Source organism: Vespa mandarinia, chromosome 11 (genome assembly GCF_050613455.1).
Source record: "Vespa mandarinia isolate Hongniang chromosome 11, ASM5061345v1, whole genome shotgun sequence".
Lineage (NCBI taxonomy): Eukaryota > Metazoa > Arthropoda > Insecta > Hymenoptera > Vespidae > Vespa > Vespa mandarinia.
Window position 1 is genome coordinate 140,508 of NC_140820.1, and position 24,296 is coordinate 164,803.

General features: G+C 41.2%; 2 protein-coding genes across 7 annotated transcripts in view; both read right to left on the reverse strand.

Moving 5' to 3' along the window:
- Nucleotides 1-24,296, reverse strand: part of LOC118441359 (dystrophin, isoforms A/C/F/G/H) — a 223,015-nt gene that overhangs the window by 34,646 nt on the left and 164,073 nt on the right. For all 6 annotated transcript variants that reach the window (XM_035865630.2, XM_035865632.2, XM_035865628.2 and 3 more), the window contains one exon: nucleotides 5,186-5,358. In XM_035865630.2, coding sequence (XP_035721523.2) covers nucleotides 5,186-5,358 — 173 coding nt within the window. The remainder of the gene's footprint in view (nucleotides 1-5,185; nucleotides 5,359-24,296) is intronic.
- Nucleotides 18,470-21,444, reverse strand: LOC146872653 (uncharacterized). The gene is made up of 4 exons (XM_085660165.1): nucleotides 20,456-21,444; nucleotides 20,213-20,349; nucleotides 19,988-20,135; nucleotides 18,470-18,545 (listed from the first exon to the last, which is right to left on the reverse strand). The coding sequence occupies exons 1-4, from the start codon at nucleotides 20,587-20,589 to the stop codon at nucleotides 18,470-18,472; spliced, it is 495 nt and encodes a 164-aa protein (XP_085516291.1). The 5' UTR covers nucleotides 20,590-21,444.

Consider the following 24,296-nt stretch of genomic DNA (forward strand, 5'->3'; position numbering starts at 1 on the left):
GAATAATAAACGTTAATTGTCGTTTCTTTGTTCACAGGTAAGACTAATCAGAAACTAAGTATTAATTAACAAATAAAGATTTATCACTTTGTTCACAGAGAAACATATTTTCGTTCATCACCTCCCATAATCAATGAAAGATATTATATATATATATATATATATATATATATATATATATATATATATATATATGTATATGGGAGGCAAAGTTTAATGTTCCGCGAAAGTCTGATACATTTTCGCTACAGTTTCTAAGAAAATGCCGATGTTTCTTTGTTCTTTCGCTCATGCAAAAGTCTCTCATTTCGCGAATGCTCCCCTCCTCTGAGATTCGAGCCCTCGAGATAGAAGACGTACGTCTTTTGGATTCTCCGACTTTCTTCGCATCCGTCATCGTCGAGCTTTTGCCAGTCGCTCGCAAAAAGGAATCCTTTTTGGGAAATCGTACGACGGTCCGGTCGGAAATTAGAAAGCTGACATAGTCAAGGATCGTCATCGTCGAGAATCGAGAGATGGAAATCGTGCTTCGATCAAATTTCAGCCGGCACGATACGGCACGAAACATTATCCGTGAATCAAAGAGCACGAATATTGGGAACGACGTTGGACGTTGGGCGTTGGTCGGGCCTTCCGATCGACGGTGCACCCCACTCCGTCCTTCCGATGCGATAAAGCGTTACCGTATTTACTCGCCGATCGCAAAAGTCTTTCATCGACGGAAACTTGCCGCATTAAACTTCAAATATTTCATCTTTTCCATATTATCTCGGCTTACGTTTTTACGTTCCACTGGAACCTGATTTTTCTTTTCTCTCTTTCCAATTTTTTTTCTTTTTTCTCTTTTTCTTTCTTTTTTCCTTCAATCAAAATACATGGAAACTTGCTCGCACGTAAACGTGCCAACGATAACGATCGCCGTTCGAATTTACGATACCACCTGGACTGTTATCATTTTGCGTTACCGGGATACGACTCTCGTAACTCTTTACTTTTTTACCCACGGAGCTAGTTTCCAACAAAATTCTGTTATCGTTATCGCTTCGCCGTTCCTTCTTATTCCATGAAAAGTCTATTCCGAAGAAAGAACCGTCGAATTGAAAATTTCATATTAGCTACGGTATGTACGTTACTTCGTACCGATTGCGATGGCTACCACGATCGCGCGCGTCTATTTCGACAGTCTTAAAAGATCGCTGGATCTGAAGGAAAGGAAAGAAAATAAATAAGGAGAGAGAGAGAGAGAGAGAGAGAGAGCCCGTAAAAAATACCTATCTATATATTATCTTAGCGCTGGGTCTGGCCCTTATGGAGCAGTAAGAGTTTTAACGTCCAGGATTCTTTCCTTCGTTCGTAAATGATTTTTTCGTTCGAAGCGAGGAAAACTCGAAAAAAAGGGGGTCGACGATCGGAACGAACTCATGACTGCTTCTTGAACCTTCCACATTTCGTCGGGCGCGTTCTTTAAAGTTCTTTCACCTATGGCTGCAAGAGTAATATACGTGCTTATTCGTATAAAAGTGACAACGCAATTGGAATTATCGAATACATGACCGTCGAATCGGGTCCGACGTAATTCATTTTTGTTACGGTCTCGTGACTAGCTTGGGACGACGTGTAAGGATAAAATAAACGACGGGACGCATCTGGCACGAAGGATGCGTAACGAGCGTCGAATATATCGGGCTCGCGAGAGAGGATAAACGCGAGCATTTAGTAGATTCAGAACAGACGTAGGATCATGGAGGAGTAGGGTTCGACCTATCGATGTTCTCTCTCTCTCTCTCTCTCCCACCCTACGAAGGGCACTCGCCGTGCAAAAGCTTTTCCCAGAGATTAACGCTAAGCTACACCTTATCATACTTTAAGCTTGTATTACTGTTACGTACGGGGAACGATACGAGCCTTGGAATAGGTGCAACAACGTAACTGCCGGACCAGTCGTAATGAGTTACGATCGGCTTGGGGATTCGTCGAAAGTTTCGAAAGGCTCGCCATTACTAGCAGGAAGCAGAAACTAAACTCTGCTCTATTCTATCTCGTCCGGTATTCGATTTGCATCCGACTTTGCGCGTTTCGTGGCAATAGAAAATGAATGAATCCGACGCAGAGAAAATGAATCGCAAACTCTTTCGCGAGAACTTTTCGCAGAGGACGGATTAATCGATCGTTCTTCTCGGGGGAAACTTTTGAAACCGGAAATAGGAGAGGAAAGAGAAAGAAAGAGGCGATTTCAGTGACGAAGAGGCGAAAGTGCCGAGGGATTCGGCTGAGCGTGTAGACGGAGGTCCGCACGCGTGAACGCACGGCTGCGCTAATCCTCGAGTCGGGGAGTGTAATGGCGGCCGGTGTGCCGCAGTACTAGGTCCCAGCCTCGAGACACCTTTAATTATTCCTCCCGATTCCTGCTTCGCAGTTGACAGGCATTGCTTTGCTCTCGCAACCGCGAGATGCGCCTTTGGCTCTGTTCGCGCGCGCGCATTCGAACCGCAGCTTGCAGGTACACATCTACAACGCGCTACAAACACGTACTATATAGGACGTATTCTCTGCGTGGAACCGCGTCGCATAAACTCCCGCCATCTCGCTCGTTCCTTAGACCTTATTCTCCGCTGGATGGATGCGACTTTCCGCGTCTGAATTGCGGCTGTGGATTGCGTCGACGGTACTCGCACCTCATAAATAAGCCCCAGGTGTTGCTATAATTTCTATCTCCTCGGACGAAATATCGTTCCTTCTCTTTAAATCGATAAATGAACTCGCCCCGTCGACACTGCGGCTTAGACTCTCGAATTAAATTCATATAAATCCAATGTTACGCGGTGATAAAAAAAAAAAAGAAGAGAAAAAAAAAAGGGAAAAAAACTACGGGATTTAATTTTTGTCGCGCTACAAGCGAAACGCGCGAGGGGAGTACGTACGAATGAGGTTAAATGGCGATTTATACTATCGCATAATTTTCCCTTTTATACGTTGGAGAGCTTAGACATGCGTACGCGAATGCGATTCGCATTTGGGGACTCGCTCGTAATTGCATATACCTTGTCCACGATTTGATAGAGCTTTTATTATATGTATGCGATTGAATAATGGAACGTGAGAGATAGGAAAACTACGAAAGAAATGAGATTAAAAAAAAGGAAATAAATAAAACGAAGCGAAGAAATATATCAAATATGTATGAGAGAATCGTGGCGGAAGCAAAAAACGCATTCGAATAAATTGTACGGAAAAATATGCTTGCTTTTAACGCCTGGCGTATTATGGACGCGCGTCACTTCGTCGGTTTTATAGTAGAAGACAAAAAACAGAAAAAGAAAAAAAAAAAGAAAAAGAAAAAGAAATCGTTCCAAGAGGGAAGAGAATTTCTCGCGTTTAACGATATTACTCGTTTTTAAGAATCTTTCCGTCTCATCCTTTTCATTCTCTCTCGTATAAAAGACTACCGATTCATTCGCTTTCTCATTCACGTTGCGTTCACGTTTCATTCATGCCGCAACGTAAAGTAAATCCTCGGGTTCATAGTAAGACCATCCCGCGTCAAATCCTGTACGATGGAAAAGTGTGATGGAATATAAACCTCGATAGGTCCGAAACTTTCAACGCGACCGCTCTTGTTCTTCTTAACCTTCATTCATTAGCCATCCCGTCCACGTTGATTGATTACGATCTTATGAACAGCTACAAGATGATCCTACCGGTATCGCGACGGATATTAATGACGCGTGTGAGATTGGAATATCCGATCGTATTAACTAAGCTTCCGCAAGAACCTACATCCAGAGACGTAGCCCAGTAGCTGCTAAAATACTTCCATTGTGTGACGATGAAATAATATTACATAAAACTTGTTATAACGTTATTTTCCACGCAAGCTCTCGTTTACTTTTCTCTTGCGTCTCTCTCTCTCTCTCTCTCTCTCTCTCTCTCTCTCTTATTAGAGAGAACTTTGATCTAGCCTCAACATATGTCTCACGGATAACGTTCGAATCTATATCATCTGTATCGTCTGGGTCAATTGCATCCCAGCCCATATTCTTCTATCTCTATATTCCTCTTCGCGTTTCGTGCCAGGAAGGATCGTCGGCTGAATTATCAGGATCGCTGTTTCGAACCAGTATTTGTGGCCTGATTGCGGCCTCCCGACATAAAGAGAGGAAACGTTTGAAAAGAGAAAGAAGTCCAAAGGCAAAGGGCCACACGAGGCTTTGGGTTCGGTTACCGATATGTGTGTGTGTGTGTATACACACATAAGCGCGGTTGCGAATTCTTTCTCTCTCTCTCTCTCTCTCTCCCCTCGATCGCTTCCACCTATGGATTCCCTCGATCGTAATCAAGCTATACGGATTTTGCCAGCAGTTTGGTCTACGATATAATGCCGGTTGATCGATTCTATCTCGAGAAATCGATTGCTGATTCGGCTGGATTGAGATATTTAGTCGACAATAAGTACGACAACGTTTCATCTTTTCACTAGGCCGTTCGTTCGTTCGTTCGTTCGTTCCACCAATGAAGATACAACTACCATACAAATGGTAATAAGATCCGAGAGAAATAAATATAGTATTTTCGAGATATACGTAAAGTTCAAAAAAAGATTGAAAAACAGGAAGCCCTTCTTTTTACGTGTGAAAAAGTATCGTCCAATGGCCTCGATTTACTTTCAGATCAATTTAACACCGCGATACTCGTTGAATTTAATGTCGTCCGACGTTTTTCGGCACAAATCACGGGTAAAGAATGCAAAGCACCAGGACGCTCCGAAACGTCGGCCCAGTTTTATATTCGCGCGTATCCCCCTACATATTCCTATTTGGAATATAGCTAGAGCTATGCTTGTATATTTTTTCACGTTATTTTTTGATTACGCTGGAGGGAAATGCAATATTTATGGGAGTTGGAATCAAGGTTGCATAAATATTGATTTATTCCTCGACGGAGGTGCCTAATAAAAAATGAGTAAAAAAGAATGAATAATAAATACAATACGTATTTATTATGCCGAGCGTCGATTCTCGTAGGAAACGTTGATCTCGTTGATCTCTAATCTAAGAATAAAATGAGATCTAAGCTAATCGATTTCGACGAAATAGCTATTACGACTTATGTCGTATGTGTGTGGATTTTTGCCTGAAAGGGAAGAAAAAAGAAAAAAGAAAAAAGGGAAGAGCAAAAGCACGCTCACCTGATGGCCATGCTCTTCGCTTTAAGATGATGCCATCTTTGATTCATCTCGTCCAATCGACGTTGAAGCATAACCGCGTCATCCTGACTGGCTAAAGAGCTCAACAGCTTGCGCCCCGTGCCGTTCAACGAAGCGTACACGTCCCGGTGCGTTTCGATTTCCGACTGGAGATCCTGCAACGATAAACGTAGAGTCATCAAATGGCACGTCTCGTATTAAATTTTCTTTATTGATTTTATACTCATTAATCCATATGCAAATGTATAACATTATAATAGGTATCTATCTCTCGAAAATAACATCTCGATAGAGAGATGTTTGATTTTTGTTAGGTCGTTTCAATTTTCGATTTGTCGCAAATATAATCTCGAAGGTCGATCAGGTTACGGAATTGACTTCGGTCATGAATCTCGTTCGGTTGACTTTTATGATAGGAAGAAGGGGAGACACGAGAGGTGACGGAAGATAATAGAACGATGTGACCGAAGGAAAGAAGAGAATAAATTTAACGGGAGTAACGTGTAAAAGGCGAAAGGAAAAAAGAAAATCGTCGAGGTGGGAATAATAATGAGGAAATATATAAGGTAAAAAGAAAAAACAAAAAAGCGAAACGCATTCAAGCCCTTTCCGTCATCCCCTAGGACGCGTATCGCGGTTAGAGCGCGTGGATGGAGATGATTTATGCGGCAGCTCGGTCTTGCCTCGGCGTCGCGTCCGTGTGCTAGAATCTCGTTTGTGTTCGAAAAGCAGCCATTCCCTGACGCGGACGCGTGGTGCCACGCGCTTCCAGGCCGACCAATGAAAATAAATCGTCGACGATGTCAGTGAATTAAGAAATATTCGTCGCGTCGAGTCGCGCGGCATTTGAAAACCCGACGAAAGTGCGTTCCTTATTTTCCTCGCTTTTGCAAACTCCTCGCGGGAAACGTAAATTTCAATTCAATTATTGACATTTTGTCTTATGTATCCGCGTAGACACGGAAAAATTGGCCGGATCGCCAATTGGATTTTTTTCCCCTCTCTTAATCTCTGTCGCTTTTAGTTCTCGTCGATAACCGATTTTGCCGATTGTCGAAGTAAATATTTTTTCCGACAATGGAAACAATCATTTCTTAAATAACAACAAATTGTACGAATATAGAATATATCGTTCCGACGACTGACAAAGAGAGCTGGGATATTGAATAACGATACCCTAGACAATGTGGAAACGCGATAAGGTAACGGAATCTCATTTACGCGTTATCTTACTTGCGTATTAAGCATATAATCAAGGAGTATCTCGTTGAAACGTTCCTCTTTGAATAGACGATCTCTGAGATAAGCTCGAGCAACTTTGAGGATAAACACGTCTCGTGAATGTCCTTTAAGATGCTTTGGATTACATTAGACACGTGGATATACACGACTAAGATCCTTCGAATCGAGATATCACGAATGACGATTGATTGACAAATTGAATAAAGTTCGCTTAATATTTCAATTTTCTCCCCCGACTCGAGCGACCTAGAAGGTAACGTCGATAGCGTAGCACGGTGACAAAGCGCGGCGTTATTGGCCCTCGAAGGCCAATGTCTCTTTTAGGCGTTATTCTGGAGAATGTAAAACGGGCAAAGAAAGAGGGAGGGAGAGGGGGGGGGGGAAGAGAGAGAGAAAAAAACGATAGAGGACCGATCCTCGTGCTTTCCGATTCTGTCAAATTTGTCAAGGCTGTCCAAGCTCTGTCACTAAACGTCGACAATTTCCTTTCCCTTTGATTTTTGCAACTCTACGGATCGACGCTTCCAAGTTGCGCTCTCTAGCCAGCTCTCAGAGCCACCATTAGCCGCACCCTTCGACGCATGACGCCCGCTATTTCCATCTGTTTCGCGGTACGAGAGAGGGAACGAATCGGCTCGCGATATTTTCCAACTGCGGCTTCCGCAAACGTTGACACGGTTGACAGTCGATGCGAATCGTCGAGACGAACGCAATAAAAAATAAAAGAAGAGAAAGAAAAAAGTTAGCGTGCATCGCGCCGTGGCTGGGTCTACTCGATACGACGTAGCAATTTTCGAGCAGCCGTGACAGATCGATCAAACGGCTACCCTAACATAACGCTTCTCTCTCTCTCTCTCTCTCTCTCTCTCTCTCTCACCGCGTATTGCGCTCGCGTATTACGAAACCGTGTAACACACCGCGTGAACCATGTTCGCTCGAGAGCTCTTTTCTAATCCTTCTCAACATTAATGAGTCTACTTTCTTAAATCTTTAAGTAACCCGTAAGAAATTTTGCCTGAATAATACGCCACGAGTATATAGAGATAATATCAATGCTCTGATTAACGATCGAAAGTTAAAACGTAGGAAATTTCTATCAAAGAAATCCTGGATGGATCGTTTTAAATGAGTCGAAAGTTTTAACGACTTTCGATAAAGGAAGGAAGCGACAATTGGAAGGAAGAAAGATTAAATGACTAGGATAAAATTATTACTCTGCAATTGTTCGCGTGACAATTATGTATCGCATCGGATATACAAGCCCTTTCAGTCCTTTAATGTCGCAAAAGCGATGGTGGAATAAATAGATCAATCTGATGTAGGTTGCGTAGTACCGAAAATTCAATCAGAGACGCGAATCCCAAGGCTGGTGTAAACTTTTGGCTCTCTCTCTCTCTCTCTCTCTCTCTCTCTCTCTCTCTCTTGCGACGTCTCGAATATCCCGGAGTTTTCCAGGTTGTGGAATATACCAACGACACGTATATAGAACTAAGGATCTTACTAAAACTTTCGAACGGTCCAATTTATTTTTCGAGTACCGAAAATCTAGTTCCGAACGGTATCTTCTTTATTCGATGAAAATTAAAATTGTTTTCTTTGTATTTTGCAGGTATTGTACACGTGGACAATTTCTGTTATGACAGAAAATAATTCTACGAGCTCGGTATACGAGATAGGTATTCGCGTTGGCAAGCATACGATTAATCTAGCTAGGATCGAGTAAACTATTTCTCATCGTTCAACCTGCAACTTTAACAAACTTTAACTTTGATGTTCGATCGAGCGCAGAAGCGTTAACGGGAAAATTTTCACCGACTTCGACTCGTATTATACACATATTATCCCGTTAAAATACTTTGTTCCTAGTTGCTGCGAATTTAACGATATTCGCTCAAACTTTGATGCTCAATGATAAATTGACTGAATTTCTTTCTGTTTTTCCCGTTCGTGATACTTTATTAATATTTCACAACCGTCCTAACGACTTTCCATCCACGATGATGAAGTTCGCGATGAAGTTTACGACGCTGGATGCATAGAACGAGTCGAACTTTTCTCAACGACGTTAATTATGAAATCTTTGTTGCATCCTAGACAAGGGAGATCTAGGCAGTATTTGCAACGAGAGCTCACCGTATATGTAGGTACATTTAATAAGACACTTCGCGTGTTAATATCTTTCTGATGGAATAATCGTTAACTCTATTCTTACAAACTTACTTAATTCTAACGTCTCTTATACATATATATATATATGTGTGTGTGTGTGTGTGTGTGTGTGTGTGTGTGTGTGTGTGTGTGTGTGTAGAAAAAAGATATAAAGTTTGGTTGAAAATCATTGGGGAGATTCTTTACCTGTTCGAAGAGATGCAGCTCGGCTAGGAGCGTGTAGGATATGTAGATGTAGCGTGCATCGTCGGCTTTCTTTCGGGTACGTACCCCCCGAGGAAAATTCCCCTGTAGGGTGGCACGCCCCCCGGGCCAAGTGCCCCCCCTCGGTCCGCGTTGACGATAATCCACCGTAATTAAAAACCCTAGACGCGATACAAAGCGCTCTCATCGGCTCACATTCACTTTTCCTTCCCCTTTCCTTGGTAGTCTCTTTCTCACCTAATTTTTATCATCGAAGATCGCATTTGTTCACACGAAAAGTTCGGATCGCACATTTTTTCATCGAGTGTCTCGAAGAGCTAGCTTTTTTCTCGAGCATGGTGAAGAAAATTTCCTTCGAAGAGAAATACTCTTATTCGAGATAATGTATTACATCCTCATCTAGTTTATCGCGAGTTTAATTGAAATTATGAACGCACTTGAATAAAGTTCGCGAAAGGATATTGAAAATTTTTTCGATAAATATATCGTAATCGTCCCGTCGACGACAAAGAAGAAGCGAGTTTACGTAAACCACTGATAACGGAGATTCAACGAGCGAAGAGTAGGAACTTTTCATTCGCCTGACTAGGCTAATTAAGTCCAAAGATACTCGATACTTGAAATTCGTCGTTTCTTCGTAGGATGAAGTATTGGTAAAGTTTTCTCGCTCGATTTCGATGCATCAAAGAAGCTACCGATGTATTGGATTGGCCGGAGAAGTTTTCACGAGATACGACAGTCGTCTCGGCCTTAGCTCGAACTTGAATTCCAAAGTCTTCCCTTTCCCTCTTCTCCCTCTCTCCTATATATACATATACGCATAATTATCTAGACGTGTGTGTATATATACATACATGCATATATATATACACACACAAACACATATATATATATATATACACTCGTAGGTACGGGTATATAGATACCTCTTGGTATGTATGTGCAGGATGACGTGCAATGCGATTTCCAATTAAATTCAAAGCTGAAACTCGGGATCCGGCTCTTGCCACCAACGACGTGCCGTATTCAACGTTGTTAACGAACTTTGCTATCGATGTTAAATACTAGAAAGCGGCTCTGTTACTATGCTATAAGCCGGGTTAAGATACGCGTTATGAATATATAATAATTGCTAAAATTATAGAGATAGCTTGATATTTTACAATTCGGATCTCGACCAAACGACAGAACAAAGAGTAACAAACTTTGATGGATTGGTCTCGTAGCTGTACGCAAAAAGAGAAAGAGAAAAAGAGGGAGAGGGAAAGAGGGAGAGAGAATAGATGGACCTAAGAGGCTTGCGAATGCATCCTCTTCTATAGGGTCGACTCTGATCTTCTAGCTTATATCTGCTTTATTCCATCGAAAATCTCTAGTCGTGAAATAATATTTAACTTCAACTCGAATGATAAATTCGTGGTTTATAATTTTTAAAGCGATAGGCCAAACTCGAGTAATTCTATTGCGACTCTTATCTTAAACGTTCTCTGCTTTTTAGATGACCAAAGCAAATTCAGAATAGAGTACTCTAAAAGCTCTCTGAATACGAAGAAGAAGAAGAAGAAGAGGAAGGAGAAGCGATTCCGGGTAACTTGATCAGCAACACTAATACCATCAACTTAGGAGCAGCGTACCGTTTGGTAAAAGTGTCAACGATATTTATTGTTCTTTCTGAAGACGATTGCTCTTGAAGCAAGAAGGGTAGCTCACCAGAAATGTCCCGATGATCTTTTATCGAGCTGAGAAAGCTTTTAAAGCCATTTTATACGATTACTTTGACCCTATTCTACCTCTTTTCTCCTACGAAATAGAGAAATTATAATATTCTTCCTTCGGGTACAATTATCTACCACTTTTTTAAGATAGTATCAGAACTTGACGAAGAATCTTTTAACTTATTATCGCGATGAAAGAAGAACAAACTACTATGGATGAGGTTGAAAATTGATTCGATAAATCGATCTAGACTTTCTTTTTTACATTTCTTTCCTTTCTCTCCCCCCCCCTCTCTCTCTCTCTCTCTCTCTCTCTCGGGTCCTCGCGTTTCTTCGGTCAATCTCAAAGATTCATTAGATCCATCGAAGAAAACGCAAACGCTTGCATCTCCCTTGACAATTCACAGAGTCATCAGTCTTACACAGGGTCTCTATTTTTACGATCGACGAAAAGAGACCTTGCTATTCGATCGACCTATCCAGGAATCCGTTCTAACGGAGATTGAAAATATATTTTCCACATTTATATATCTATTCGTATGTTTTTTTTTGTTTTGTTTTATTGCGTTTGCGTAAAACTGTAATATTTGTGACGAATAAAAGTAAAGAGGGATTTAAACGCGGACCGTTTACGATAAATCATTAATTTGAAATTTAACCTAGTAACTTTGTTGAACGAGATAGAGGACGAAAGCACGCACGAGTCGAGTGATGTACGTGGTAGGTATCTACGTACGTACGAAGCTCATTTATCTCATTGTAACTCGCTCGCGGCTAGAAATAATGAGGATAATCCGTGATAAATCATCCGCGATGCGTCAACCATTATATTTACGTGATTTCCACCGTCCGAATCAATTTCGAAAGAGATAAATGCTCGGGACCTTTGAAACGAAATTATGGACTCGCTTACTAAATACGTTTGTGTGCTATTTCGACGTGTACCTATAGATATAGCGCATCGTGTAGTCTGGTCTCTTTTGAAAATTCTCCTGTGATCGACTGCGTAATCGTCGGTCGTGGTGACTTTCACACTGAGTCGCGATTTTAAATTAGTACGTTTACTAGAAAAATTTATACAAGAGATCACGATCAAAGATGAACTACTATTGCTTTTCGTTTCAAAATGAACACAAAAGTTTATCGCTTTGCTTATATTTCTGTTTATTCGTCTCTGGTGAAATCGAACTATTCGACGGAAGTTGTCTCTCTCTCTCTCTCTCTCTCTCTCTCTCTCTCTTATTCGTATTTCCGCACAGTTAGATAGGCCGACATAATCGTACGTGCGTACCTATTCCCGCTAATGTAGTTACACACCTGTGCACCACGTCGTCGAGTTCCGGCGAGTTCCTCGTTACCTAGCTACCTACATACGTTTACGTATGCACATGTATACGTACACATGCATATATATGTGTATGGAGGATGAGCGATCCTGTTTGTTCCGAACAGTCCTAGAACATCGCCATCGACATCGCCTACCGATTATCGTATAACTAGCACGTGCGTCCGTCCTTGTCCGACTCCACCCACTTGGATTATCTCGTCCCGCCTTTTCTCGTCCATTCTATATATATATATATATATATATATATATATATATATATATATATGTATGTATGTATGTATGTATGTATATGTATCTATATACATTGTATACATGCCCGTGCGTATGCCTTGGTGTAATAAGAGAAGCTCGTATTTTCATTAGACGAAGTCGCAGATGATTTGAATAATTAATCTTCAAGCGATGCGACGCTGGAGGAAGGCGTCGTTTGAGATTGAACAAAATAAAAGGCGATATTGAAAAATAGGTAGAGAAATGGCGAGACTGGGTAAACCCTTTATCGAAATAACGGGCTTTGAGGAAAACGTCGAGGATATGGACAGGGAAGGAGCTGCGTCGATTACTCGATCATCGATCATTGCCGTTTTCTTTTCCGTCGGCTCGTTCCGCGCCAGGTAATAACGTTGGAGCTTTGAACCCGTTGTAACATTTTCGTACACAAGGGTATCGTAAACTTAATTAATTACGCTCGCCTCCCACTCTCTACATCGATCTTCGGGCACGAACGCAGAGGATAGAGAGTAAAATTCTCATAGATGTACACCATTGTATGCGTAGATCTTGAAAAAGACCGCTTAAAACAATATTTGATTTACGAGGCATGTTCGATTCAGCGGCGATCAATGTTTAATCGATCGAAAACTTCCTCGCTATCCTATCCTATGTAGATCTTTTATATAAATATATTTCAATGTATTTTACGGGTCTCCAAATTGACGCACGTTGTGCGACGATAAAACACACTTTTAGAACGTTACGACGCAATCCTGACGATTTGTTGTTTCCTTCGGATACGATATTATTGCATTATAATTTTATAATTTCATCTCCGTCGTCTCGGCATATTTAATTGAGTTAGATTATTACGCGACGGTGTTTGCCAGCCAGCTTCTAATCCCTTTAATTTGTATCCTTTACTTTATCCACAACTGTACCACCTCTTTTTACCTTGAAGCTTTAACGCTACTACGATTAACGTTCATTTTACGGTTGCAAAATTCTCGTCAGGTTAGAATTTGATATAACGACAAATTCCATTCTATCGATATTTCTTTCTAAGACGAAATTCGAGTTTGTCGTAAAAATCCTATCTAAATGAGAGAAAAACAAAAGAAATGTGTGGTTTATAAAAATAATAACGCATCGCTGACGACGATCACCTTATACGTAAGTTAGGATACGCAGAAATTGTCTATCGTAGAAAAAGAAATTCAGGTTAATTAACTCTTAACGATTGGAATTAATCAATCGTTCGATAGACGTAACGAAACAGCCTTAACGATCTATATACCCAACGTCGATAAGCGTCGATCTTTACGGTATAATAGAGAGAGAAAAACTTTGGCATTTTCCTATGTTTCCGCGTCTTATTTTCGTCTATATTTTTTCTATAGCTAATGGTTTATCGGGGGAGAAATTCTTTGTCTGAAAGAGATAAAAAAGGTCCGACGTAAAAAATTTCTATGCAAGGGGAAATTTAGCGCATTAGGAGAAAGTGGTAAACGCCGAAAGGCGAGAAACCGGAGACGAATCGACGCCCAAGGGCTAACGCTATTCTCCTTGCGCATAATTGCGATCGCAACGGTCGACCCGTATCAGTCCCGAGTGCACAAACGGTCAGGTGCGCTTCGGGCGAGCAAACGGGATGCGCATCGAGCGCGAGAGCAAGAGATACATGCCGTATAGCGTGTGCGCGTGCAAGCAACAAGGGGGACGCGGAGAGTTCCCATTAACACGGATAGCTCGCTATCGGAGATGGGAAGGGAGAGAGGGACGAAGGGGGAGAGATTTGGCAGGGCCAAATCTACCCTTGCCGATAAAGGAGGGTCGAGAAAGGAGGGAGGAGAGGGCGGTTGCCGATGCTCGCCGCATCCATTTCGGTACCGCAAATGATTACATTGCGGCCATCCACTAACTGGCCAGTGACCCTATATCCCTATCCCTCTTCGCGCCCTCGCTCGCACTGTCGATCAACAACAAGGGGGAATGCCGAGTTGGGTGTTGATGTCTGCGGTTGAACCTCTTCGGTTCCGTTGCAGCACCGTCCTTCGGTGCAAAAAGAAAAAAAAAAAAAAAAGAAAAAAGTGAAAAAGTGGTAAACGAATCCACGAGAAAACATTTCATCGACGTTTCTATATCGACGAAGGAAAATTTGTCGGAAAGTTTTGCAAAATTTAACTTAATCGTTTTATATCGTTTTAACCGAAAGCTAGGGATCCGATGGATTATCGTTAATTCGTAAAAGTGTCATTTAAACGTATGACGCGATCCACTACGTAACGCTCGTCGTTGTCCTATTTGCCGGTTTATCTCTATACCGGAGTAATAAGAATAAGGAAAAATAGTTTCCTATGTAATAGGAAATCTAATTTGAAAGCACCAATTCGTCGTTTCTCGCAACGATTCCAAGTTACGAAATACTACGCGAGAGTAAAGTTCCGAGGAATATGATCAAAGTTGTATAGGAGGGAAAACCGACATAAGTACTTGGATAATTCAGTTTGGGTAACGAATGTAGCGCTCTGTAACGTGCGTTCGGGAATTCCGAAACAACTACCTTTTGCAAATATCTGTTGCATTTTCGACTCCATGTTTCGCGGCTTCAACACAATGGATTTGATAATTTTCCATTGAAAATAAATCTCGACTTTATAATCGATTTACGACTCATTAAAATAAATTAATCGAATGAAAGGGCATTCTTCTTATTCCAAGACGAACAAAGCGAACGAAATAATATCATTATTACGACTCTTTTGATCGAGCACGTATCTCTGCGATAAGTAAGTTACATAGGATACGTGCTAGTCTTTAATTAAAATCGATACTTAAACGGATTGCTCCGTACGACGCTTTTAGATAACGACGGTATTCCCGAGAGTTGAATAGATTGATATATCGATAAATTCATTTCTTTCGCATTCTAATATGTCTGCACACCAACGAATATTATGACAAAGAAGCTGTATTATGGTAAAGAAGCGTGGATAGACAGAAATAAACTAATAAACTTGATACGATACGCGACCGATGCGAAGATCTTTTCTCTTAATGTTATTATCGCTAATAAATCTGAATATACTAGTGAGTCACCTTGAATCGGCGGAAGCGCCAATATCTCGATAACCTTTGACGATAGAAACAAATATCTTTCTTTCGAAGAAGCGTATGTACATATATACGCATACACACACACGCACACCTTCGACGTTTCTCCGATTTGGCACTTCTCTTCTTCTTTCGCTTATGCCAAAATCGTTAAGCAAAACGCGCGTGGCATATTTCTTACTTTAGCCGTACAAACGTGACTATTATTAATAACAATCTACGTTCAAAGAGTATAAGGGATTACATTGCTTGAAAGAAAATTGGTGTTTGAAAGACAGCCGCAATCCTAGAGGAGACGTTGGGAATAAGATAGAGAGGTAGCGCTAGAGAGAGAGAGAGAGAGAGAGAGAGAGAGAGAGAGAGAGAGAGAGAGAGAGAGAGAGAGAGAGAGAGAGAGAGAGAGAGAGAGAGAGAGAGAGAGAGAGAAAGAGACAAGCTGATGGATCGTCAGTGAATCTAGCACTCGGAAACGGCTAAGGAATGATGGATCGCTAGCTGCCTAACTAATTCATAAGTAACTGCTCCTTTGCTGGCAGCTCGTACGTACTCACGATTCTAACTGCAATACGCTTGCCGAGCGATAAAAGATAAAGGAGATTATGGGAGATGCGCGTACCGGATGCTGCGTCTCTCGTAAGATTTCATCTGCTACTTCTAGACGAACAATAGAACGTTATAATGGCGTTTACGATGAAATTAGAAAAACTTTACATTTTTATCTAGCTTTTTACCAGCTATCTTATCTGTATGATTTATCATTGAAACGAATTCAAGAAAGATTAAAATTAAACGAATTTTTACGAGCTCTCACGACTGCTTACAAGAAATAATTAAAAAATTTAATTGTTACTATTACAAACAAACATTAAATTTAACGATTAAACCGATGCTCCCATTTCACTAGTAATACCGTCGAAAAGAAATAACTTTGAATATTTTGTGTCGTAGAAAAGCTCTCGTAAATTAGAAAAATGGTTGGATAAGAATTTTTCCGAGCTATAAAGAGAGGAAGATGGTCTAATAAATCGATGATTTACGGATACACGGATATTTACCGAGGTAGCAGGTTATCTAGCGACCGATGGTGGCTCGATTTTCTCCACGGAAAGACGATTAAATCGGTTCAGTGGGCGCATGGACGACGTTAGCAAATCGTGCAAATCTATGCGACCGCAGGTGTTTTCTATCGATCGGTCGAAATAACGATGAGTTCTCGGACATCCAGTCCGATTGCCACTTTGCCTCCTTCGTAAGAGGATATGATGGTCGTATAAAAAAAAAAAAAGCAAAAGAAAAAAAAATCCAAATAAAAATATGAAAGAATACCATCGATATCGAATCGTTGCAAGTTCTTTTTTTTCATCTCTTTTTATTCCTATTTTCTTTTCAAAGTCCTTAGAGAGAGAGAGAGAGAGAGAGAGAGAGAGAGAGAGAGAGAGAGAGAGAGAGAGAGAGAGAGAGAGAGAGAGAGGAAAGACAGGCGCGGGATAATCGATAATGTTAAGCGGATGCAAACGTGGCAAAAATTTTTCACCGACGAGCTTTGAATCTCGCGTTAAAGAGAACTCTTTGAACAAAAGCCGCACGGTACCCTTCTCATCTCTCTTTAATGGTCAAGATCTCTGTCTCTCTCCTTTTAAACTCGAGGAAGAGAGATATTGCAGATACCTCAGAGTTAAAAGACCGAGGAGCAACAATGTTAACGGCAAGAGGTAGAGAGGATCTCGCGTACCTCTATCGACGATTCCTTCTCCCTTTGTCTTGCGCAACCACAAAGTACACACCAAAGTGCTCGCGTTAATTGCCACCACTGGTAGGTTCGTCTTTGCCGTTAGAATATCTCTCGATTCGCAGCTGGAAAATACCTGGGTGAAATGTCGTCGACTCTCACATAGTAAATTATTACGTCGTCTTTAGAAGCTTTGAAATTAAATGGAATAATTATTTACGAAGTGAAAGAATTATTCCAGTTAATGTTTTGTTATATTTCATAATTATTTACGTTGAATGAAAATATGTCAAGAATCGAGCGAACGTTCTTTCATGAAAAAACGAAAGGAAGGTAGCAACGATTTTGAAGGGTTCATCGAAAATCGAAAGCGGTAAAAAAGTTTGCGCGAAAATTCTGGCCATTATCGTGACGCGACGTACGTGCGCAAACATTTTTGTTTAATGCAAATGTAAAACAGGCAGTTAGATATAATGAAGAAGATTACGCGGCATGTGGTCAGCATAGATAACGAAGGTAGGAGAGTCGACGCACAGCTCGTTTCTCTGGACACCGAATGTGTCCATGTACGTGCGCGTTCGAATCTCTCTATGTGCGTGCGTGTGTGCGTGTGTGTACGTGTTTCTCTGTGCACGAGCACAATTTCCCTCGTAAGCGCTATGCTAATGCGCCCATAATTTTATATATTATCGTATACGATGTTCCATTTACGCGATGGCACCAGCCGGTACATAAGCGTGTTTCTAACGCGTATCGATCTTATATCTCTCGATGGCCGCGATCAAAAATACGAGCTGACATTTCGTAAAAAAATATTTCTTGTTTTTTTTCATAAACGAGAAGTCGCGATACGTGTAAAATGTGGTTCATCCCATTGAGCTACAAATGTTAATATCGAAAGAGAAAAAAGCTTGAAGAAAGATCGCGATGATCCCTGTTCATCCGAGAGATAAGCAGATACCAGAGTAAAGAGTAATTCGTTGTTCCATCTCTCAGCTCGAAGAGTCCAATAAAACGAGGAAAAAGTATCGACACCAGTCGTCGTTGAAAGGAAATCTTTACGGCACGCGATCCGTAGTCGTAGATGGAAAATGGAAGCGAACGTGAAAACAGGAATTGCCATCGAAAAAGAAAAGCGTCGAAGAAGGAGAGGCGCGTGAAAAGATAGCGAGGGAGATCGAATTTATCGAATGTCTAACGGGTAAGAAACGAATCGACGTGAGATGGGGAGAGAGAGAGAGAACGTCCCATCAAGAGGCTCTGCTACGAATCTCGTAAGAGTAATTATCGGTGGGAGAAGAAGAGAAAAGGCTTCGTTCAAAATCTAAAATGGCAAGAGAAAACGTTTGCTCTGGGAAAGAGATAAAAAGACAAACTCATTTTCTTTCCCTTTCATCCTTTCGCGGATCATTAATTATTTTCTTCAACGATGTAAGATATAAGACTAACAATAAGACAGATTCTGAAAAATGCAAGATCTCGTTCTAAAGCCTGATAATACGGTGATACATAATTAAGGAGAGGAGCTCGCTTTAGCTCGTTCCTGCTTCACGATAAATCGCAAATCGAGAGCGATTTTGATCCGGGCAGCTGCGTTTGCTCGTCATCCTGTAAATTACGCGCACACGTGTATCGCGTGATATAACGGAAAAAAGTAGGTAGGATGGAGAAAACGTACGTAAATATCTTGTTCGATCGAGAAGGAGGGAAGTATACTTTACGTCGTACTTGTCGACATACGTTTTCTCCCTCTCGCTTCATCTCCTTCGCGTAGTTCCTATGAAATAACATTATTACGTCACGCTGTAAATCTTTAATTCAAGAGCGTAGGATCGACTGGCACTAACTACATAACAAACCTTCGTAAAATTCATTCCGTTCGATATACGTAGCTGCTATATATATATATATATATATATATATATATATATATATATATATCATATATATATGATGTTAGTTTATATTCAATTTACGTTACGGCCTTTATCAATGGATCTTTTAAGCGATATAAATTAAAATACGCGAGGACACGACGTTTGTACAAGCATAATGGTGCTTTCAAGCACCATTGCAATTTTTCTCGTATTTTTTTTCTTTTTCCTCCAAATTTCTTTGGACTCGACAGAAATGAAAATATTTGAAAGATTTGACTGATTTAAAGGGAACGAAGCAATAGTTGAAAGCGATTAAGCGATCCATTCGTTGATGTACCGCCTTTCTAGGAATGATGAACGAGATTAAGGGAGAGAAAAAATAATGCGATTCGAGGAAGCTCCAGGCTAGAAAAGTTTCCCCTTGTAAAAATCCAATTTCCAAAGTTTCGCTCTCGTTCTCTACCATTCTTATCGAATGGAAAATGCATTTTCAATTTGAGCTAATTTTATATGAAATTGATAATTAAGTGTATATCCATATCGGTAGAAAAAAATTAGATAATTATAAAATCGTATATGCAGTATAAAACAGTCGATATAGCCAGTAGAGTATAATGAGTGTTTATCGTCGAAGAGAGAACGATTATTTTAACGTTGGTTGCGAACAAACGGGATAACTAATTCTCACGGTGGCACGACGTAAATGAAACGCGCATGATAGCTACTAGTCGAATATGACGTAGTTTCTGGTTTGAAACGTGACAATTCGATAATCTGTGCGCGAGGGCTCTAAAGGTCTCACCAAATGAAATTCATGGTAAGATCACGGTTCTATGATTTTACACACGTCTACAATGGTTATCTTGATCTAGATCATTTTATTAGTCTTAGCTTATCTCATCGAATGGTAACGTCCCGGTTAGGGCACATTTCTAAGGACACGACGATATAATAATAATATGTAAATGAAATATGCAAACGATGAAAAAAGCTAATGCTCGCTGACTCGTTGATAAAAAGTAAACTTTGTGCGATCGAGAGAGGGATGGCAAAAGGGGTCTAGAATAACGTAGAGACGATATGTATATAGAAAGATGATAGGGAGGAAGAAGCGGCGAACACTGACCAAGAAGAAGCTTGGAGAAAACTTTATCAAAGCTATTGTTTTCTAACCTTTTATCGACACAATGGCTCGGCGACGGCGACGACGGTGACAGCGACGGCGACAGCGACGACGACGACGACGACGGCGGCGGCGGTGGCGGCGGCGGCGGCTCTTCCTTACGGAACCAATATTGGTTTTCTTCGAGCAGCCGCCGTACTACGATATCAAAGTTCATCCAAGAATTCAGAGAAGATAGGACGGCGTTGGGAGAAACGTTGAGAGGATATATTTACAATAGAGATGCTCTGGGTCTCTGTCGAAAGTCTCGATATTCGTAGGAGCCAAGGAAGGAAGAGTAACGAAAAAAGAATCAGACGTCCCTTTATTCGAGAAAGAGCGTATCGTCGGACGTGTGGACCTTTTCGATCGTCTATAAATAAAGGATCGTTCGCTCGAAGAAGAAGGTACTCTGTACGTTTACTTCGGTACATGGATAGCGAGCGTTCAACACGGTGGATTCCTCTTATATTACGTACAAGGAGAGAGGAGAGCCGCCTAGAGCGTTTGATTGAGACGGATAACGTTGCTCGATCACCGCCGCCGGGGCTATACCTCGTCCAATTGCCCGAGAAAAACCGATACCATCCGGGATGAAGGTGCATCGCTGCATCTTCCTTTGAAATTTCTCTCTCTCTCTCTCTCTCTCTCTCTCGCTCGCTCGCTCGCTCGCTCGCTCCCTTGCGCTTTTTCTCTGGCTTCGTCCACCTATCAATCTCTATCTTTGTTTCGATCGCAAAAAAGCAACAGCCAACTACGATGACGATATATCGCGGAATCCCTTCTCGAAAAGTCTATCTCTCTTTTTCAGTCTTCGTCGCATTGAACCTTTTTACGTTCGTTTTTAGAAAGGAAAGAAGAAAGAAATCCACGAAAGATTCTTTCGTTCTCGTCAATGACCGGTAACAAGTTAGAGCACGTTCGAAGAATCTCCGATAAAAATCTATCTATCGTTTCTTTTCTTAGGACGATGAAAAAATTTATCTAGATATCGGATCGATAAGATGTCGATCTCGTTCAGAACACTTCGAAATATGACGGTCTTCAAACGAAGAGCTAACTGAATTTATTGAATCCACGTTATTGGAAAACTAGGGTGATTTTTTCGTATCGATTTATGTCCGCGAAGCACAAAGTACGAAGATAGGTCTATGTGAATACTTTTTTCAACCGTCGACTCGATGAGCATACGCCGGAAAGATATGAACAAGCTCTCGTCTCTTCGTACATCGATGACAAAAAAGTCTTTAGAAAGAGATCCAAGAAGATAGGAAAGAGTCGAGGAGTCAATGATCTAGCGTCGCCAAAGATATTTGATTTAGTCCGTAACGTAAAATTCAAAAGAGAACGGCCGAGAGAAACTATAACGACGAAAAGATCCGTCATCCGACAGATTCCCTCTTAATACCGATCGATATAGAAAAAAAATTTTTTAAATCCTTGAAAAATGATCGTTTCATTCTCGTACGAGGGAGAAGGTTTATTAAAGCGGATATGGGATATCGAGGGAGAGAGAGAGAGAGAGAGAGAGAGAGAGAGAGAGAGAGAGAGAGAGAAAGTTTGATAAGCGTAGGTAGGATGAAAATGGGAGTTTGGTAGTGAACGCGAGCGATCGGCCCAAAAATGCCAATCACAGTCTCGGAACAATCGCTTCCGTCGATAGAACGATGGACGACGATCCGTCATCGTAGCGTTTCTACAAGAAATTGCTACTTTCCGATCTTCCATCCCCTCTTCCATTCTTACTATTTTTCGTCAATCCTTATATGTAGCAAGGCAAACCGCACAAACTTACCGAGAATAAATATATCGATCGACGATAGTCAAGAGCAAATGCGAATCACGTCGATCGTTTTTGGAAGTACTAGCTCTCTCTCACCCACATGGCGAACTGACTTTGGAGATACTTTGTTCTTTCTCTTCCTCGTGACCTCGAAGGACGAAAACTTTGGAATATTTTTCAAACATCAACAACGTAAAAGTCGTGGAACATGAGGAATTCTCGTAACGCGCGTAAATCTATATTATCTCTATCAAGGGGATTCAATTTACGGCTAGTACGATCAAAAATGAAAATTAATTTTAGATCTTATTCAAATCCATCGCCTTTTGTTTTATCACCGAGAGAAACTTGGTATTTAGAGGGTTAACTCCCCCTCTCGTTCGGTTCCGGTTCGACTTAATAAGAAAGTTATCGGTTATCGAGCTTACTAAATCCGGCAGTTAGCGAGCGTCACGGGCCATATTGGCTCGTTTATCTTACATGCTCGACCGTCTACCCCGGGAGCTATCGGTCTAGTTGATATTCTACTCGCGAGCCTCGCCGCATCTACGACGCGACGACGAATGAACGTCTGCGAAGCTCGACGAGAACGGGGAGAGGACCATGAGGAGTGTCTCAAGCTATTACACGAGGGAGAATGGCTTCTCTCGTTTACCGCTTTATCATTCCGTCGACTACCGTCGGCTTCCTATTTTCTCGCCGATCTTTCTTCGCGCTCTCGAATATGTCGCGATCTAAAGAAAATGATCTTTTCGTAGGATAGGTCCGAATTCGATTGGAATTTTTCATAAAAATTTTTCCAATCTGTATTGGGGGCTAATCGAACGATTAATATTCGTAGGGATCGCTTAAAGACCGCGGGGCTCCTTCGAAAGTCATAGGAGCAACGATTTTAAAAAGAGGTTACGAGCAAGAGCTTAGAAGAGGCACTATCGAAATTCGAAGGGAAAAAGGACGAGGAAAAAGCGGCGGCGGCGGCGGCGACGACGACGAGCCAGGCGGAAAGAAGGAAGCTTTAAATACGAATAGGTATATGGATTTTTTCCGCAAACTCCACTCGTCGGACTAAAGAGCTCTTTTGCGTTACGTTTGATCCCTCGCCTGCGATTGTGCTCATATCTACTTACCAACGTACGTAGTACGTTCGCCATCGTCGAACAATCGAGAAAAGGATCGTTCGTTTTTCTACAGCGCTCGACGATTCTTTTTACCTACGTTATTACATACGACCTCGAAAAAGCCCAATCCTAGTAGGTTATTTTTTATAAGTCCGGAATAACGTTTCTATAACGTTTCGCTTTCTATTCAGAAAAACGTTGTGTACTCTTGGAAAATGTGGCGTTCTCGAAAGAGGAGGAATAAACGATTTTCGATACCGATTAGAGACATATCCATGGAAATATTTTTGATTGATTTCGCTTTTAAACGAGATGTCGTTAAATTACGATTACATACTCGATAAAGAAAACGTCACCTACGAATTTAGCGCGGAGATCGTGCAGATGGAAGATGTTCTCGGAAGAAGATTAGCAGAATGAGATAACGGAAAGAAAATAGTGCCAAAGTCGTAGAGATAGAGGAGAGAGAGGGAGAAGAGCTAACCTTATCGCTTTTATGTATCGGTGGAAACGACCAAGCCAAAGTGTACCCCACTTCCAAGTGGTAAGGTCGAGAATAACAAGACCATGCGGTTGGATTAATTGAATCGAAACCCCTTACGTATCGCACACCGTCGTATCGATGTCTCTTGACTTTCCTTCTCCAACTGAAAATAGAAAAGCATTAAAAACGAAGGGCTATCGGTTCTTAAAAGGAAGGAGAATTCTCTTGAAATCGTTCCGGCATGACAGCGATACTCTTTCTCTATGACGGGTAAAGATATCAAAGACGATATACCTTTATGTGGTATATATATCTTTACAAACGATCCATTAGTACGACGATAAAAGAAAAGAAAAGAAAAGAAAAGAAAAGAAAAGAAAAGAAAAGAAAAGAAAAGAAAAGAAAAGAAAAGAAAAGAAAAGAAAGTGGTCGAGCGATGCTTCTTATTTTTCCCCTTGATCCGTCCCCGTCTATCTAATTACGTTTTATAGTGCCCTTAAAGGAAACGAAATTAAAAGTGCCGATATTATTCTTTCTTATTCTTAATTATATCGCATGACTTTGAATTGATTATCAATATCATCTTATCGCGTAGAAACAATGCACTAATGAAGGTACTGGATACCGACCGGAACAATGAATATTTCAGCGCGAATCAACAGGAGCGAGCGATCAAGGAGTAGGGGGCCTTACGTAAATAGAAATCTCTATTTAATTCGATCCTAATTGCAATATGTGGCAAAACCTATTAAAAGCGATTACACGATGAGCGTGAACGCGCGTCAACTGCGCAAAGGTGTCGACGACGGAGGGACGAGGGACGAGGAGAGTACGGACGGAGGGACGAGGAGAGTACGGCCCGAAACGTTTTTTTCTCTCTTTTTTATTTCTAATCGAGTTTACGAGGCACTTTGCGTCGGCTTTAGCTAGGAAAG

Bases quoted from the DNA above. Each gene is read 5' to 3' on its own strand.
- LOC146872653 (XM_085660165.1), bottom strand. From the start codon at position 20,589: ATGCAGCGATGCACCTTCATCCCGGATGGTATCGGTTTTTCTCGGGCA. The intron at 20,350-20,455 runs GTACGTAATATA...CTTTATTTATAG, and splicing joins GGCGGCTCTCCTCTCTCCTT to ACGATCGAAAAGGTCCACAC. The intron at 18,546-19,987 runs GTTAGAAAACAA...CGTAATTTACAG, and splicing joins AGCCATTGTGTCGATAAAAG to GATGACGAGCAAACGCAGCT.